The sequence below is a fragment of the Fukomys damarensis genome, unplaced genomic scaffold, assembly GCF_012274545.1.
Source record: "Fukomys damarensis isolate Sample0158 unplaced genomic scaffold, DMR_v1.0_HiC HiC_scaffold_11, whole genome shotgun sequence".
NCBI lineage: Eukaryota > Metazoa > Chordata > Mammalia > Rodentia > Bathyergidae > Fukomys > Fukomys damarensis.
In genome coordinates this window covers 22927360-22944504 of record NW_022900923.1, presented here as the reverse complement: position 1 = coordinate 22944504, position 17145 = coordinate 22927360, and the positions used below count along the sequence as shown (strand labels likewise).

The 17145-nt window shown below is 33.3% G+C and overlaps 1 protein-coding gene across 2 annotated transcripts in view; it reads left to right on the top strand.

The window, feature by feature from the left end:
* Nucleotides 1–17145, top strand: part of Acbd6 (acyl-CoA binding domain containing 6) — a 190310-nt gene that overhangs the window by 64400 nt on the left and 108765 nt on the right. For both annotated transcript variants that reach the window (XM_010630276.2, XM_010630277.1), the window contains exon 4: nucleotides 1143–1225. In XM_010630276.2, coding sequence (XP_010628578.1) covers nucleotides 1143–1225 — 83 coding nt within the window. The remainder of the gene's footprint in view (nucleotides 1–1142; nucleotides 1226–17145) is intronic.

Below are 17145 nucleotides of genomic sequence, written 5' to 3'. Positions count from 1 at the left end.
AAAGAAAGAAAGAAAGAAAGAAAAGGGGTTGAGGATATTTAGCTCAGTACCTGCGCCTGCCTCACAAGTGCAAGGTCCTGAGTTTGATCCCTGGTACCAAAAAGACAAAAAAAAGAAGAAAGAAAAGGGAAAAAAAAATTTTTTTTAAAGCACAGGGAAAATGTGTGTTGGGTCTGCTATGTTTTTTGAAGTAAAGAGTCTTTTTGCAGTCAATCAATAAAATAATTTTTATTCTAAAGTAATATTTATGTTCAGAGTTTTTACTTTTGCAGTGTATCCTAGCCAAAAAACTTATTATTTCAGAAATGTGGGCTTTTGCAGAGGTAATTTCAGACAATGCTTTCAAATTTATTGCTTCCACATTACATGGTCTAGGAGAATCTTATTTCTAAATCTAACTCTTGGGTTTTTTTAAATCAAAGGGCAAGGCCTATTGAATCCTTGATTTTGGATAAGGTTTCCACCAGTTTGCCTTTTCTCTCTCTCTCTTTTTTTTTATTTATTGGAATATATTTGTGATACATACATATATTCATGCCGGATAATTGGTACATACATATATTGTGTCTTAATCATTTTTACTTCCTGTTCGCCTCATTCTCTCCTCCCAGATTTTCTTTTATTTTATATCTAAATTTCCTTTCTTCTCTATCTCTTCTTCCTTCTCTCCTTCTTTCTACCTAAAAATATTTTCTTTTCTCAATGAATGAATTTGAAATTTTACTATAGTTTATTTCTTATTTGGCAGTTTTAACTTTATAAATCTAAATGTGACTTCTTGATCACATTCATGCCTGATATTTGTATGTTACATTGCATTTTCATGTTTTCACACAAACACCCATATTTTCCACATTGAATATCACCTCACAATCAGCCAAGGGAATTGCTCCAATAAGTGACACTGGAATGACCTTAGATTACTGGTGGCTACCCAGTCTGCTACTGTGATAACCTGAGAGTCTTGTTACCTTTCCAGTACCATTTAAAAATTGTTACTAGGGTTTGAAAGAGTGGCTAAGAGTAAAAGTTTTGGTACAAAATGTTTTATAAGTAATATAAGTGGCACACACATATGACTTTAATATATTGATTGCTTTAATCTATATGACTTTTTTCCATCTTTTTTTCCTCTCTCACAGACATCAGAGAAGAAAGGAAAAGAAGCAAAATATGGTTTTGGTGGGCCTGTTGTTAGTTCTCTATATCATGAAGAAACAATCAGGTAATTTTTCTTCTGATTTTTGATAATACATATGTAAAAATATGTGTGTGTTTTAAATCTTGAATCTTCAGTTTGTGTAGCACTTTTATTAACATGAAACTGATTTGATGTTATTTTTTTTTTGTTTCTTTTGGAGGAATTGAGGATTGAACTCAGGGCCTTGTACTAGCGAGTCAGGCACGGCACCACTGAGCTAAATCCCCAGCCCTTGATGTTATCTTTAGTAAGATAACGAATACTAGGAAAGAGTTTTGTAAGTGTATAATCTTCAAAATCAATGAATATCTGAACCAGTGCCAAAGCATCTAAACGAGTGAAAATATAATCACTTATCACTTATTATTAGAGTCAGAATTAGAGCCTTTCCCTCATATAAGTAGTTGGTAGAGCAGAGTTTTGTGTCTCAATCTAAAGCTATGAATTTTTGTTGTTAATTTTTCTCAAAATATCACTTTCTTTTAAAGGATTTAATTTTAATAATTTATGTACCCTAATTAAAAGTCATTTAAGTTGAGGGGCTGAGAATATAACTCAGTGGTAGAACACTTGCTACCTTGTATGTGGTAGGCAATTTAATTTACTACATAGAAAAAGTAAAACAACAAAAACTCATTTAATTTAATTTAATTACTTCTAAATTAAAATTCATTTCAAAGTTTTAAAAGGAAAACAGTGTAGCTGGGCATGGTGGCACACCCCTGTAATCCCAGCACTTGGGAGGCTGAGGCAGGAGGATCGCTGTGAGTTCGAGACCAGCCTGAGCTACATAGTGAGTTCCAGGTCAGTCTCACTACATAGTGAGACCCTGTCTCAAAAAACCAAAAAACAAAAAACAAAAAACAAAAAACAAAAACAAAAAAAAAAGCAGTGTTGATGTTTCCTCAAAAGGTAAAAAGTAGAATTACCATCTGATCCAGCAGTTCCACTTCTCGGGCTATATTCAGGGGAACTGACAGCAGGAACTCCAAGACTAACTTGCACACCCATGTTCATAGTAGCACTAATTATAGTAATTAAAAGAAGGAAGCAACCAAACTTTTCTTTGACTGTTGACTAGATAAAATATTATATATATGTATATATACATGCATATATATACATATATATATATAGCAGAATATTATCCAACCTTCAGAAAATTTTGACACATGCTATACAATATGAGCCTTGAGGACATTATGCTAAGTGAAATAAGCTAGTCACAAAAAGATGAATAGCATATAGTAATATTTAAATGAGGTATTTAAAGTATTAAAATTCATAAAACTGAAAAGTAGAATAGTTGCCAGGAGGTAGAGGGAGGAGGAGTAGAGAGTTGTTTAATGAAGCAGTTTTAGTTTTTCAAGGTGAAAAAATTCTGGAAATAAGTGTACAACATGAATATACTTCATATTACTCAACTGTATACTTAAAATGGTTAAGGTGGGTAAACTTCGTTATGTTATTTTTTAACCATAATTTTAAAAAATTAAAGATAATTTATATTATTTAACAAAGCTTTTTTTTGTGCTATGTACAGAGTTTCTTTAATAATCCTTTTCTCTTAGCACTGTGTGTATGTAAACCAGAAAAGGATTGTGTGCTACTTTAAGGAGTCATGTGACACGTTCTTCTAAGATTGGTATTCTATGAACTACGAGTCTTTAGTGATTTTATTCTTTTTTGTTTTGCTTATTAATCAGTACGAAATAAATATTTCAAGGTAAAAATTGACTTCATATAAATTAATTGAAGAAAAATACCTTTTCATAGAATGAAGAGGGAACTGTACCAAAAATTTATGCTTTACTTCTCCAGAAAATAATTCATTGACAATATCCCACATAGAGTATTGATGTGCACTTCTAGGTACAGTTTTAAAAGAGAAGTTACTATTGCTTCTGTAAATCAAAAACTTGAATCATGCATAGTTTCTGTTTGTTGGCCAGGCAGGTAATGCTAGGGGAACTGTCTTGAATCTTATTTGCATAGCAAGCACACTATTTTACTTAAATACATGTTTTTTTGGGGGGGTATGAGATAGGGGAAACTGATATATATTTGAGGAAATAAAGGTATTGTTTAGGGTTCCTACTGTCACCCTGTTTTTGTGATAGACCTGAGAACCCTAAGAAATCGTAGTTTGAAAAGCATTTTCAAAATTTAACTCTTCCTTCAGTTTATGCCATGTTGAATATTTGGGTTGCTAGCAAGTATATTCTGTCTTTAGCATCCTCTAACATGTGGGATCTTACAACCATATATCTACCAACCAAGGTTTATTAAGTGTTAAAATCAAATCAAGATATCTGAAGAGTCATTTTTCTAGGCAGTAGGAAAGAAGATAGTCACGTCTTCTGTTTTCCTGTAGTCTTCCCCCTACCCCCAGGGACTGGGGACTGAACTTAGGACCTTGTGTTTGCCAGGCAGGTGCAGCCCCACTGAGCTACATCCTTGGCCCTTGTAGTTTTTTGTTTACAATTTTGTTACACCATTTATCACATTATTGCACTTTGATTATAATTTTTAAATAATTTATCCTTTCCACTAAGCTTTTAATTAATGATAGAAAAGATTGTTTTACTCATTTCTGTAATCTCACTATCTGAGGAAGGTTTCAGAATTTAGTAGATGTCAAATAAAAGTCCCTTGAACTTGGGTGAGATATTGACAGCTACTTTTTTTCCAGGAACTAACAGTTAAGTGACTATTGCTTATGTAGAATAAGCCTCAAGGCCTATCATAAAACAAAGGTTGCTGGTTTGGTTTTCCTGTGATAGACAGTCCTCACCTGTTTCCCTAAGCCATAAAAAAAGTTATAGGCTATTTCTCTTTATCAGAAGTTTATTGACTGCTTAAAAAAAAAAAAAAAAAAAAAAAAAGAATACCATTCTTTTTTTTTTTTTGTACCGGGAATGGAATTCCAATCCTTGCACTTGCGAGGCAGGCAGCGGAACCACTGAGCTAAATCCCTGGCTTAATTTTCTCAGTATCAGTGACTTGTTGTAAATAATACTGATCTTTATTTTATGCTAATTTTCTTAAGAGCTTACAGACTAGTGTTTTCCAGATGAGATGCTGGGTAGTTTCTTTTGAAATGTCCATTGACATGACTGATCACAGTAGCTCTACAGAACATGAAGCAAATCAAATGTACTCTAGCTAAAGAGAGAGCAGAAATCTGGATAAGAGTATTTCTGAGATAAAGTTGAACTGTATTGAAAAGGCTAATCTTCTCCCTCACTCACTTTCTAAAGAAGTGACTGTTAGATTTAATTCAATATTTAGATTCAATGGTTAGAATTTTAATAATGAAAAACAATGATAAAGAATACCAAAAAAGAATACTACAGCTTGTTTTCATAATGTAGAGGTTAAATTCAGCTCAACACACATTTATTAATGAATCTATCATGAGACAACAACTTGTAAATATTTGTGCTTTTCACTTTGAATAGTATGTGTGTTAGTTACTTTTCTTGTTGCTGAGACAAAATACCCAACATCCAAAGTTAAAGGGAGAAGGGGTTTATTTAGCTTACAGTTCATAGAGCTTTCTGTCCATAATCATCTAGCTCCAAGGCAGGGTGGCAGAGTAGCAATAGTTCATCGTGGCAGTGGAAGAGAGCAAAAGCAAGGAGAGGAGTTAACAGCGTCTTCCTGCCCCTTTCATCTTACTCAGACTATGTAGGGTGGGTAGCACTCAGGCCCTTGATCCCAGTGCCTTCCCCACCATGAATCAATCACACACTGTAGATTCACCCATCTCTGGAAAAGCATGAGGCTTTGGGGGGACATTTAAACACAAGCCATTACAGTATGTTTGTAACACTTTTGGCATTTTCATGTTTTAATAAAAATTAATTGAGTGAAATACGAACTTTTGGTATGGGAAAAATAGATTTGACCTTATTTCATTGAATCAACTAAGTACTAGTTATGATATCTTCCTAATTTTCATATTTTGGAACATGCTATTAAGAAACATGAATGTGAGAGATCCATCAAAAGCCTTCTACTTGTATCCTAACAGATCATAATGGAATGAGACTGGAAATCGAAAGCAAAAGAAATCACAAAAACTATAAAAACACATGGAAATTAACTGAAATGATCATTTCATTGAAAGAATGAGGAAGAAATCAGGGAAGAAATTTTAAAATTCCTAGAATCAAATGACAGCAACAGTACAACATCTCAGAATCTGTGGTACACAATGAAAGCAATTCTTCTAAGAGGGAACTTTATAGCTGTGAATGCCTACATTAGAAAAATAGAGCAATCCCAAATAAATAACCTAATGATCCTTCTCAAGGTCCTAGAAAAACAAATGCTATCCAAACCCCAAATTAATGAAAAAAAATTATAATGATCAAAGCAGAAATCAATGAAATTGAAACTAAAAAAACAATATGAAGGATCAGCAAATTAGAGTTGGTTCTCTGAGAGGATAAATACAATTGGTAAGCCCTTAGCCAAACTTACCAAAAGAAAGAGAAGATCTAATATCAATATAATTAGAAATAAAATAAGTAAAATTACAACAGACCCCAATGGAATCCAGAGGATTAGAAACTATTTGAGAACTTACATTTCAATAAATAGAGGAATCTAGACGAAATGAAGAAATTCATAGACACATATGACTTACCAGATTGAAACAAAATATAAAAACCCTAAATAGACCAATAATAAGAAATGAAATTGATACAGCAATGAAAATTGTGCCAACTAAAACAAGCCTAGGATCCAGTGGATTCACTGCTGAATTTTACCAGAACTTTAGATAAGTAATGCCAATACCCAGACTTTTGCATGTGAAAGGGAAGAAACACTTCCAAACTCAAGTCTGTAAAGCCAGCATTCCCCTGGTGTCAAAACTAAATAAAGACTCAACAAAAAAAAAATCAAACTATAGGCCAATATATTTGATGAACATTTATGCAGAAATCCTCAGTAAGATACTTGCAAACAGAATTCAGTAACTCATTAAAAAGATCATACATCATGACCAAATTGGCTTCATCCCAGTGATGCAAGGATGTAAACATATGGAAATCAATAAATGTAATACACCATATCAATAGAATTAAGGATAAAAGTGGATAATCATCCCATTTGAGAAAGTCTTTGACAAAATCCAACATTTCTTGAAAAAAATTGTAATGAAAGTAGGTATAGAAGAACCTTACCTTAAAATCATAAAAGCCATTTATGACAACGTGCAGACAAAAGTCATACTAAATAAGGGAAAAACTGAGAGCAGTCCCTCTAAACTCTCGACTGAGCCAGTGGTGTGTCCACTTTCACGACTTCTGGTCAATATAGTCCTTGAAAGTTTAGCCATAGTAATCAGGCAAGAAAAGCAAGAAAAGAGAGGGCCGGGGATTTAGCTCAGTGGTTCTACAGCCTGCCTCACAAGTGCAAGGTCCTGAGTTTGATCCCCAGTACCAAAAGAAAAGAAAGAAAGAAAAGAGATCTGAATAGGAAAGAACAAGTCAAATTATCTCTATTTGCAGATGATATTGTTCTGTATATAAAAGACCCCTAAAATTCCACCACACAATTCTTAGTTAATAAACAAATTCAGGAAATGGCATGATACAAAATCAGTACAATATAATTAGTAGTGTGCCTGTACAACAATAATGAATATACTAAGAAAATACCTAGGAATCATTCTAACAAAAGAGATGAAAGATCTGTATAATGAAAACTATAAAGCTTTGAAGGAAGAGATTGAAGAGGATGTGGAAAAATGGAAACACATCCCTTCTTTCTGCATAGGCAGAAATAAATAAAATGTCCACATTAACAAAAGTGATCTATAGATTTAATGCAATCACTATTAAAATAACAACATTTTTCACTGAGGTAGTTCCATATAATTAAATCTTACAAGAAAACAGAAGAGACCCAGGACAGCCAAAATAATTCTGGGTAGAAAGAGGAAAGTGGAAGGCATCACAATTTGGGGTTTCAAGTTATACTACAAAGCTGTAGTTATACTTTAAAGTTATGTTATACTACATAGTAAAAAAAAACAGCATAGTACCGGCCCCAAAATAGACATGTTAAACAATACAGTAGGAAGCAACCTCATGCACCTTTAACTATCTGATTTTTGACAAAGGAGCCAAAAACATATGCTTGAGAAAAGATAGCCCCTTTAACAAACAGTGCATGGAAAGCCTGTTATCTACATACAGAAGATTGAAACTATCTCCATATCTTGCATTTTATGCTAAAGTCAAACCAGAGTGGATCAGTCTTAGATATTAAAACAAACATTGAAACTACTGGAAGATTTACCTAGAGAAAACGAAGCCATGGGCACAGACTTTCTGAGTAGAATTCTAATAACAGAAAATAATACCAAGATTCAGCAAATATGGTTATATTAAATTTAAAAGCTTTGTACAGCAAAAGAAATAATCAACAGAATGAAGCGACAACCTACAGAATGGGAAAAAAATTGCCAGGTACTCTTCTGATAGGAGGTTAATATCTAGAAGATATAAAGAACTAAGGAAAAATTACCCCCTAAAAACAGTTGACCCAATCAAAAAAATAGCCAAATGAACTGAATAGACACTTTTCAAAAGAAGTACAAATGTCCAGTAAGTGCATGAAAACATATGCATTATCTTTAGCCACTAGGGAAATGTAAATCAAAACAACTCTACAATTGTATCTTATCCCAGTCAGAATGGCTATCATCAAGGATGTAAAAAACAGCAAACTCTGGCAAGGATGCAGGAAAAAAGAAAGCCTTCTGCACCGTTGATGGAAATGTTAACTAATACAACCACCACGGAAATCAGTATAGAGATTTTTCAAAAAACTAAAAATAGAAATGATATCTGACCCATCCATATTCTTTTTAGGTATAACCCCAAGTTAAAGCATCATTACTAAAGTAATACATCAATTCTCGTGTTTATACCAGTGCTACTCACAATAGCTAAACTTGGAAATAACCTAGATTCCCATCAACAGATGAATGGATAAAGAAAATGTGGTATATATTCATGATAGAGTACTATTCAGCCATAAAAAACAATGAAGCCATGCCATTTACAGGAAAAAAAATTAAGACCATAATATTAAGTGAAATAAGTCAGACACAGAAAGTTAAAATTGTATGGTTTCTTTTATATGAAAAGCCTAAGACTCAAACAAATAAGAGTTAAACAAAGAGATATTAGGAAACATAAAGTCAGACTTGGTAGAAATCGGGAAGAAGATAAAAAATAAGATATGCTGCATCCATATACTAGTCCCCCAAAATGATGTAACTATGATGTGTTGCAAACATATACTTAAAAGGAAAGCCTTCTAAGGCCAGGGATTTAGCTCAGTGGTGTGACCACCTGCCTCACAAGCACAACGTCCTGAGTTCAATCCCTGGTATCAAAAAAAAAAAAGAAAGAAATGAAAGAGGAAAAGAAAAAGAAAGAAAAGAAAGCCTTCTATTACAAATAGTAATTTTATTATCGTTAGAGTAAATTAGAAGTCACAACAATTAGTCATATTCTTATAATGGGAGAATCCATTTTATAGTATAACAATTTCATTATAACAAATAAGAAATGTTGGAGTATTCCTGTGAAAGATGTAGTCTTATATTTTTTATGCAGTATCAAAATGCTTATTATAACAGTAAAACAAGCTTTTATCCCAAAGCTTATATTGTGTTTTTTTTTTTTTTTTTTTTTTTTTGGTACTTGGGTGAAATATAGTATCTGGTGTTTTATTTTTCTAAAAGACAGTTGTGCTTTAACTGATGTTAACTGCAAATTCTTGGCAAAATTATCTTCAGTTTAAATAAAAGCAACAGTAGATTTTATCCTAGTTTTTCAAATATCAACTGGTAAAGTTAGATGAAAAGACAAAGCTATTTTTAAGGAACCATAGGTTTTTGAAAACATTATGTTTTGTTTTCTTTTGAGCACAGGGGATTTGCACTGAGCTGCATCCCCACTTCACCCCCCTTTTTTGAGATAGAGAGAAGGGGTCTCATTAAATAACAAGACTGCCCAGATAAAACTCAAATTTGTGATCCTCTCAGCCTCCCAGTGTGCTGAGGTTGCAGGTATGCTCCACCACAGATTTTGAAAGCATGCCAGAATAATGTATTTTGAAGGTCTATGTTGGATACTTTAATATATAAACTCCAAATTGTTTTAACATTTGTAAAGATCAGAAAAATCTATACTGTATCTAATAAATCCATTTGATTAGGCTTGGATTTCATTGTCATGGTAGCTTTCCTGAATGCTGTGTATTGTAGATGAGTTTAGGGCTTATTTTAATTTTAATGTAAATGTTCTTGAGCCAAGGGCCACCCAGCTCTGCCATTTTGGTTCTGATCTTTATTCTCATATAAAGTGGCAATAGGATATACAGGTACAGAACTCTATATTAATATACTGGAGGCCAGACACAAATTTATCATTCTGAAGGTAGTTCATTGTTCTGTAATATTATAATATAATAGAAAGAATATATTGTGAGTCTAATTAAATACAAAAAATTCTGGAGTCAGATCACTGACATTCAAATGCTGGTTTCACTCTTCCTTAGGTGTGACCTTAAGCAAGTTATTTATCTGTAAGTGGGGATTATGATAGTACTTTTCTCATATGGTACTTATGAGAATTATTTAGATACCTACACACAGGCATCCTAGAATAATCTGGCACAAAATAAGTTACTATATAACTATAAGCTTTTATTAATATTGTTATTCAGCATCAAGGAGTCCCCACAGTCCGGGAGACCAGTATCAGATATTAGGAGTTAAAAATCACAGGTCAGTCTGGTTATATAACTAGGTACAAATTGTTTGCTTTTTTGAAAACAAGGGAAGACATATCAATGCTAGTAGATCTGGTTTTTGATCTATAGAAGTAAGTGTAACAGATCTTACACAGTTACCTCTAATTTTAAGATCAGCCGTTTCTCATATAGACAGAAAAAGCATTGTAAAACATATGGCTTTGCAAAGAATCAAATGACTCAGAAGTACATATCCTGGCATACTTAAGAATTATCACTATTGGTGACTTATATACTTAGATTTGATCAGGAAGTTGGTACAGTACATACGTTGAAAAATTAGGGCAAGAGAGCACAATAAATACTCTACAGTACCCACCTCACTTTGTAATATGATTTGGTCTTCTCTGTTATATTTTCTAGTTTGAAACCTTGTAATCTATCAGAATTTTATTAATTCCACTTACACAGGAAGCCATCTGGACCTTCTCTAAGCAAGACCAGACTAGTATACAACTGAAATGATTGATGGGCTCTGGAATTGATTAGTTGCTCTGTAAGACAAATGAAGTGCTTTGGCAGAAAATACCAGAGGTCATTCCTTGTGGTCAGACACAAAAGCCTGTAGAATTTCAAAAAGATGCTTTCATCGTTGACCTATAGTCTCAGTTTTTAAACAATGGTGATTTTTGGTTATATTTTCAAAATATTTTTTCATTGTTTGCTTTGTAGTCTTGATTATAAGTGGAATAATGTTAGTGTAACAAACTAGAATGAGAGTGATTGTTTTCTGCTTTAATTCTGTATCCTTGGTGAAAATAGAAACTAGAATGAAGGTAGCATAAAAGCTTGTCACTTGCACATAAATTGTATTCTAAAATCTTCCTGAAAGAAGTGTGGTTGGATAAAAAACTGTAACATACATGATTTTATTTTCATTCATAAAATCAAATGGTATAAGATTCTGCTTATTTATTTAGAACTTTGCATTATTAGGTAATAAATTATTTTTAACAAATTTATTTAAAGATTGAAGCTTCAGTTGTACATGTCAGGGCTGGGAACATAGTTCAGTGGTAGAGCACTGACCTATCAGTCTGTGAAGTCCTGAATTTGATACCCAGAACAACCAGAAAAATATATTCTATATATTTTACTTTAAAATCTGGATATTTGTGTTTGTGTATTTTTTTAATAGGCTAAGTCATTCTGAGACTCTGCCATCCCAATGCCAACAATGCCCTTAACACTAAGAGCATCCCTCTGACTGTTTAGCTGGTAGTATCCTTCCCTATTTCACTCTGTTGCCTGTGATCAACATTTTGTCAACACTTTGGTGATAGGTGATAAATTGGATGACATATGTCTTGTTACATTCTGGTTATTCTTTGAAGACTACACAAATGTGTAGAGGCAAGTGGGCAACTCCCCCTTGAGGATCTGACTGTTCAGAATGAACTTGAGTTATGGATTTATTCAGCCTGTAAAACCTCAGCTGGCATAAATAATTGAGAAAGCAAAGGTTTGTCTGTGGTGCATACCTCAGGGACTCATGGCTCCTTTCCTCCTCTCTACCTCCCTTTCTTATGAAAATGATCCCAGTTGCACTTCTAGATAATAACACACCAAGCAATTAAAAGCCATGGGTGGCTGGAGAGAGGAGAAAAGGTTTAGTTAATGAGGTTTTCCTCTTCCAGTGCCCATGAGAGCCTCAGGAATGACAAGGCGATTAAAGCAAAGAGATAATTATAGATTATGTGAAAATGGGTCCCTTGGGACACTTAGGTCTTGACATAAACAGTAACTGTTGTAAAAGTCTCCTGGCTCTCATATTCAGCCTTTTCTAATGTGCTTCATGCCATGGTGCCAACCAAGCAGATAGACAAATCCACCTGTTTGTAGATCAACAGCCCTTTCTTGGCAAGGGGTTATTCATCAACCAGAACCATCACCATCTAATCTCACCCTTTTCTTACTCATTTTTTCTTCTTTATTTTTCCCACTGTATTCTCTCTTACTAGTCTACTCTTTCTACTCTTTCCTTTCTCTTCTATATCTTTATGTGTATATGGGACCTGTGAAATGCCTACTTGCCTGTACTTTTCCTGGCACTTCTGTTTTTGATCATCGTTCTTTCTGTTCTTAATTCTTCAGTAACTCAGTGGGATTGTCAATTTGCCCTCAAGACTAGAATATAATATCAACTGTTCTCATGCTTTCTTTGACCATCCTTTTTATTTATTAATTTTTAAATTAATTTTTAATTGACAGTAATTATAGCTATGGGGTACAAGGTGGTATTTTGATCTATGTTTACATTTCAGAAAGATTAAATCATGTTAATTAACATATTTATCCCTTTACAAATTTATCATTGATGTGTTAAGAAACTTAAAAACCTATTCTAGCAAGCAATGTATGATACATTATGTCACCAATGCAGTGCAGTAGATCACTAAAACCTTATTCCTTCAGTCTGACTCATACTTTGTATTCTTTGATCAACATCTTCCCTTTCCTCATCTCTCCCTTTTTATCCCTCTCCTGTCCTAATCTCTGGTGACCATCCTTCTACCCTGTTCATATGAAATTGACTTTTTTACACATATAAGGCAGATCATACAGTGCCTTTCTGTGCTTGGCTTACTGTAATGTTCTCTAGTTTCATTTATGTTGTCCTAAATGACAGAATTTCCTTTTTAGAGATATATAATATTCTGTGGTGCATGTATACCATATTTATCCATTAATTGCTTAATGGCTATACATTGCCTCCGTATCTTGCTGTTGTGAATAATGCTGAAATGAACATGGGAGTGCAGATAGCTCTTCAACATACTAATTTCAGGGTTGTTTTTAGATAGACAAACTGTGATTGAAAATTATAGTATGTTCATTTTATTCCAATAAAAGACACTTTGCCATTAATCTCCCTCAAAATACTCCCCTTTGCTTCAAATACTTATCCTATCATTCTTGTCACTTTCTGAACCAGTTCTGGAAGTCTTTTTTCATAAATACCATTGGTTGTGCTAATTAGCTGCCTTTTTGTCCTGAACTGATTAAAAACGTTTACCTTTTGAGGTCATTTTTACACTGGGGGAGAGCCAGAGGTTGCCCGGTGCCAGATCTGATGAATAAGGTGGATGAGGGCCTACCACCATGTTTTTCCAAGCCAGCTTTTTCAGCTTATGGCACTTGGCAGCAGCATTCACCTTATTTTGATTATGCTACTTAAAGGCACTCACAAAAGAGGTCTTCCAGGGCTGCTTCAGAAAGTGATGGAAAAATGATGGGATAAGGCCAGGGATTTAGCTCAGTGGCACCATGCCTGCCTCGCAAGCACAAGGTCCTGAGTTCGATCCCCAGTACCGCAAAAACAAACAAAAATCAATATGATGAGTGTTTTAGAAGAGGGGGAATTTCTTGATACATTTTTAAAATTTAAACATTCACTGTTTATTTTAATCACCCTCATTTACTCAGAAGTGAGATTGCTGGGTTACATGGTGCTTCTGTTTTAACTTTTTGAGGAACTTCCATACTTTTTTCAAAACTGCCAACTGTATACAAAGGTTCTCTTTTTTCGCCATCCTTGCCAACACTTGTCACCATTTTTCTTGATTACAATAACCAGACTAACAAGCATGAAGTGGTATCTCATTGTGTTTTTTTGTTTTTGTTTTTTGTTTTTGTACCCCGGATCGAACTCGGGACCTTGCACTTGCGCGGCAGGTGGTGGAACCACTGAGCTAAATTTCCAGCCCTCTCATTTTGGTTTTAATTTAGATTTTCTTGATAATTAGGGATTTTGAGCATTTTTAATGTTTGTATTTACCATTCACATCTCTTTAAAGAAATCTCCAGATCTTTTGGCATTTTTAAAATCAGGCTATTTGTTTTCTTGCTATTGAGGTGCATGAATTCTTCTGAGCTAGTACTATAAATGTATTTTTAATTTTTTGAGGTAGATTAAATAGTAAGTGCATTTTATGTGGCTTACCATGAAATATATTTGAAATATTTTGATAGGAAAATGAAACTAATATAAAAGAAAATGGTACAAATAGCATTTTTAGGAATGGGCAAAGTGTCTATTCTGCATGTGACTGGATAAAAGAAAGTTAAACACTATCCCTCTTTTCTATAAGATTGTGTTCTTATAGTTTGGCACAGTGGGTATGGTAATCCCAGGCCAGCCTGGGCTGTATAGTGAGTTCAAGGACAGCTTGCACTACAAAGGGAGACCCTATCTCAAAAAAAAAAAAAAAAAAAGATTATGTCCTTATGTTCCAAAAGAATTTCAAGGAAAGTGAGTGCTTTTTCCTTCAGGTACAGTATAAGTATTATTTCCAGTCAGTTTCAAAAAATGTGCAGTAATCTAAAGAGACTAGAAGTGTGGGGCAACCTTGAGGGCAGAATCACAGACATAACATACTTACCCACAGAGAATGAATATAATTTTCAGACTCATAGTCAACAAGCAAGTGAGAATCACAAGAGAAAGGGAGATAAAGAGAGCTGTAGAAGGGCACTAACATTTATTAAGGGTCTAAAATGTTTTATAATGCTTGGATTCATTTAAAGTGTTGTTTCATTTAAAGTAAATATGGGAATAGAGAGAAATATTGCCTTGGAAGACTATATAGAACTATTAACCTGGAAATGTATCAGGAGAAAGGGCTTGATTGGTACCTTGTATATATAATTTTGTTAGTGGCAAGAAAGATGTAGAAGCTGTTTCCAAACATTTCTCCATTTTGGCCACTAGGTGGTGGCATTGTATAAAGACAGTTTGGTTGTTGCCAGTCAAAATTTGGTGTGGTAGTAGATATAAATATATATATATATTTTTTTTTAATTTAAACAACTAAGACTAAGAATATCCCTTATTTTTCATATTAGTCTCTCAACTTTGTAGTACATTTGTAGTGATTTTATACTCCTTTTATACTCAAGTTGTATAACCTACCCTGAAGTATTTTATGAATACTTCTGTGCCTGATGTTTTTTTTTTTTTTCATTAAGTTTATTGGTACATTTTAGGTACAATACAGTTACATTCATCATTGGGATCTTTTACCTTATGTTCCTGACATTTTCAATGATGATAAAATATATATGACAAACAAGTAAACAAATCTCCCTCCCTTTCTAAAAAGAAATTAACACAGCAAAATAGTATATATAGATGATGTATCTAAGAAATATTGAAAATATATTAAGTAAAATAAGAATGTAAATGTTTGTAATGTATTTATTCTTTTACTGCTTAATGCATAGTTATATGTGTAAATGTGAAAGTTGGGGTAAGAAGGAAAGACCACCCAGAAGTTCCTCTCATTTATGAATAGTTTATATTTTACAGGCCATGGATAACTACATCCCTTGGATCTTCCTATGTTCTTTTCTGTGCCTCATTACCAACTCTCCATATTTTCAAAATCAAAGCAATTGATGAGTAGTGTATTTTTTGTTATGGTTAAAATAATATTTGAAGTTGTTGCCTCTTGAATTAACGAGTCTCTGTTATTGGATTGCAGAAAAAAAGCCCTTCTTATTCCCAAGTTGGAAACTCTAAATGCACTCTCATAGAAATGGTGTTTTTGATTGTAAAGTTGAAATAGTATTAACAGCCATAATTTTAAAAATCAGATTTCTCCTTTCTGGGGTTTTGTGCTAAATTTTCCATATTTATAAGAGTAAATGATCTGGAAATGCATTTTCACTTATGCAAAATAGTAATTTTCAAATTAAACCTGAGCACTTCCTTAAAACCTACCTTATTTTGTTAATCTAGAAGCAATATACAATTGTATATGCTAGAAGTTCTCTTATAGTCTTTTTTAAAGACCAAGTTCTATCTTATGTTAATGGTATATTAATTTTATCATCCCCATTATACTTTGTGTGTGAAGCTAAGCTTTCTTGGTTAGCTTTATATTGTTATTGACAGAATCTTACAGAGTGCCTTGTATGTAGTAGATGCTTAATAAAATATACCAATTGTTTGAGGAAGGCTTTAAATGGTTGATACCAAGTAACATTTTAAGATAATTAGCTATGACTGAAAATTACTTTTCATGCAGAAGTTTTACTTGTAAGTTTTTTAAATTGGCTTTTATAGTAGAAGAATTCCTGTGACCAGTTGTTTGATTTCTGATACATGGATATATCAGAACCAGGCTTTCCTGGTTATAAAGCAACACTAGTTTTATTTTAGAACTCAAAATGCATTATTTCATACCTATCCATAAAATTTAGTGCACATTGGGCAGGGGATTTAACCAGTGGCACCGTGCCTGCCTGGCAAGCATGAGTTTGATGCCTGGTATAGGAAAAAAGAAAATAAAAATAACAAAATTTAGTGCACGTTAGTTAGTTTCATTGTAATGTTCCAAATTCATGATTCTTTTAAGAGTCACTGACTTTGTTGAGAATCTGATTAAAGCTATTCCCTTCCTACCCAAACCCCTGGAAAATGCGTATGTATTACAAAGATGATTCTTTATACTGTTTCAGAGAGTTCATTAGCGTCAGGGTAAGCACTTTTGCTTTAGATTCTGGGATAGATTGCACCTGACTAGTCAAGAAGCATCATGCCATAGTAACGAAATCATTTAATCTGAGTTTTAGCTGTTTTGTATCTTTAATAAATATGATGTCATTTGGAAGGTCATTTAACCTCTCTTTGCCTGTGAAGTTGATGGATTAAAAATTAAATGAATTAGCACGTGCACCATCTTTAGAATAGTACCAAGTACATAGTATACTTCCCAACTTTTGTTCGCAGTCTTTAATTCTATTGTCTCATAAAGAATTTTTAAATTTTATAATAATGCTCTTTGTATTATCTTTCTTTTAAGAAAATTGTTTATATATATTATTACATATATATATATATTTTAAACCTTGAGTAACAATCACTTTATTCTGTTATCTTACATGGCAAATTGTAAGCTGTGTCCTGCTCTTTGGTATCTCAGCACAGACAGTAGTATGTGATTTACTCAAAACAGCCATCTTACTACAGTGCTGTGATTGAAAATGCCAAGTTAGAGGAAATTGTATCTGTGAGCATATAAAAGTAAGTGGAAAAGGGGCAGTTAGAAAATCTATTTCAGGATGTTATACTAGATTATTCATGAAGCTTATTAAAG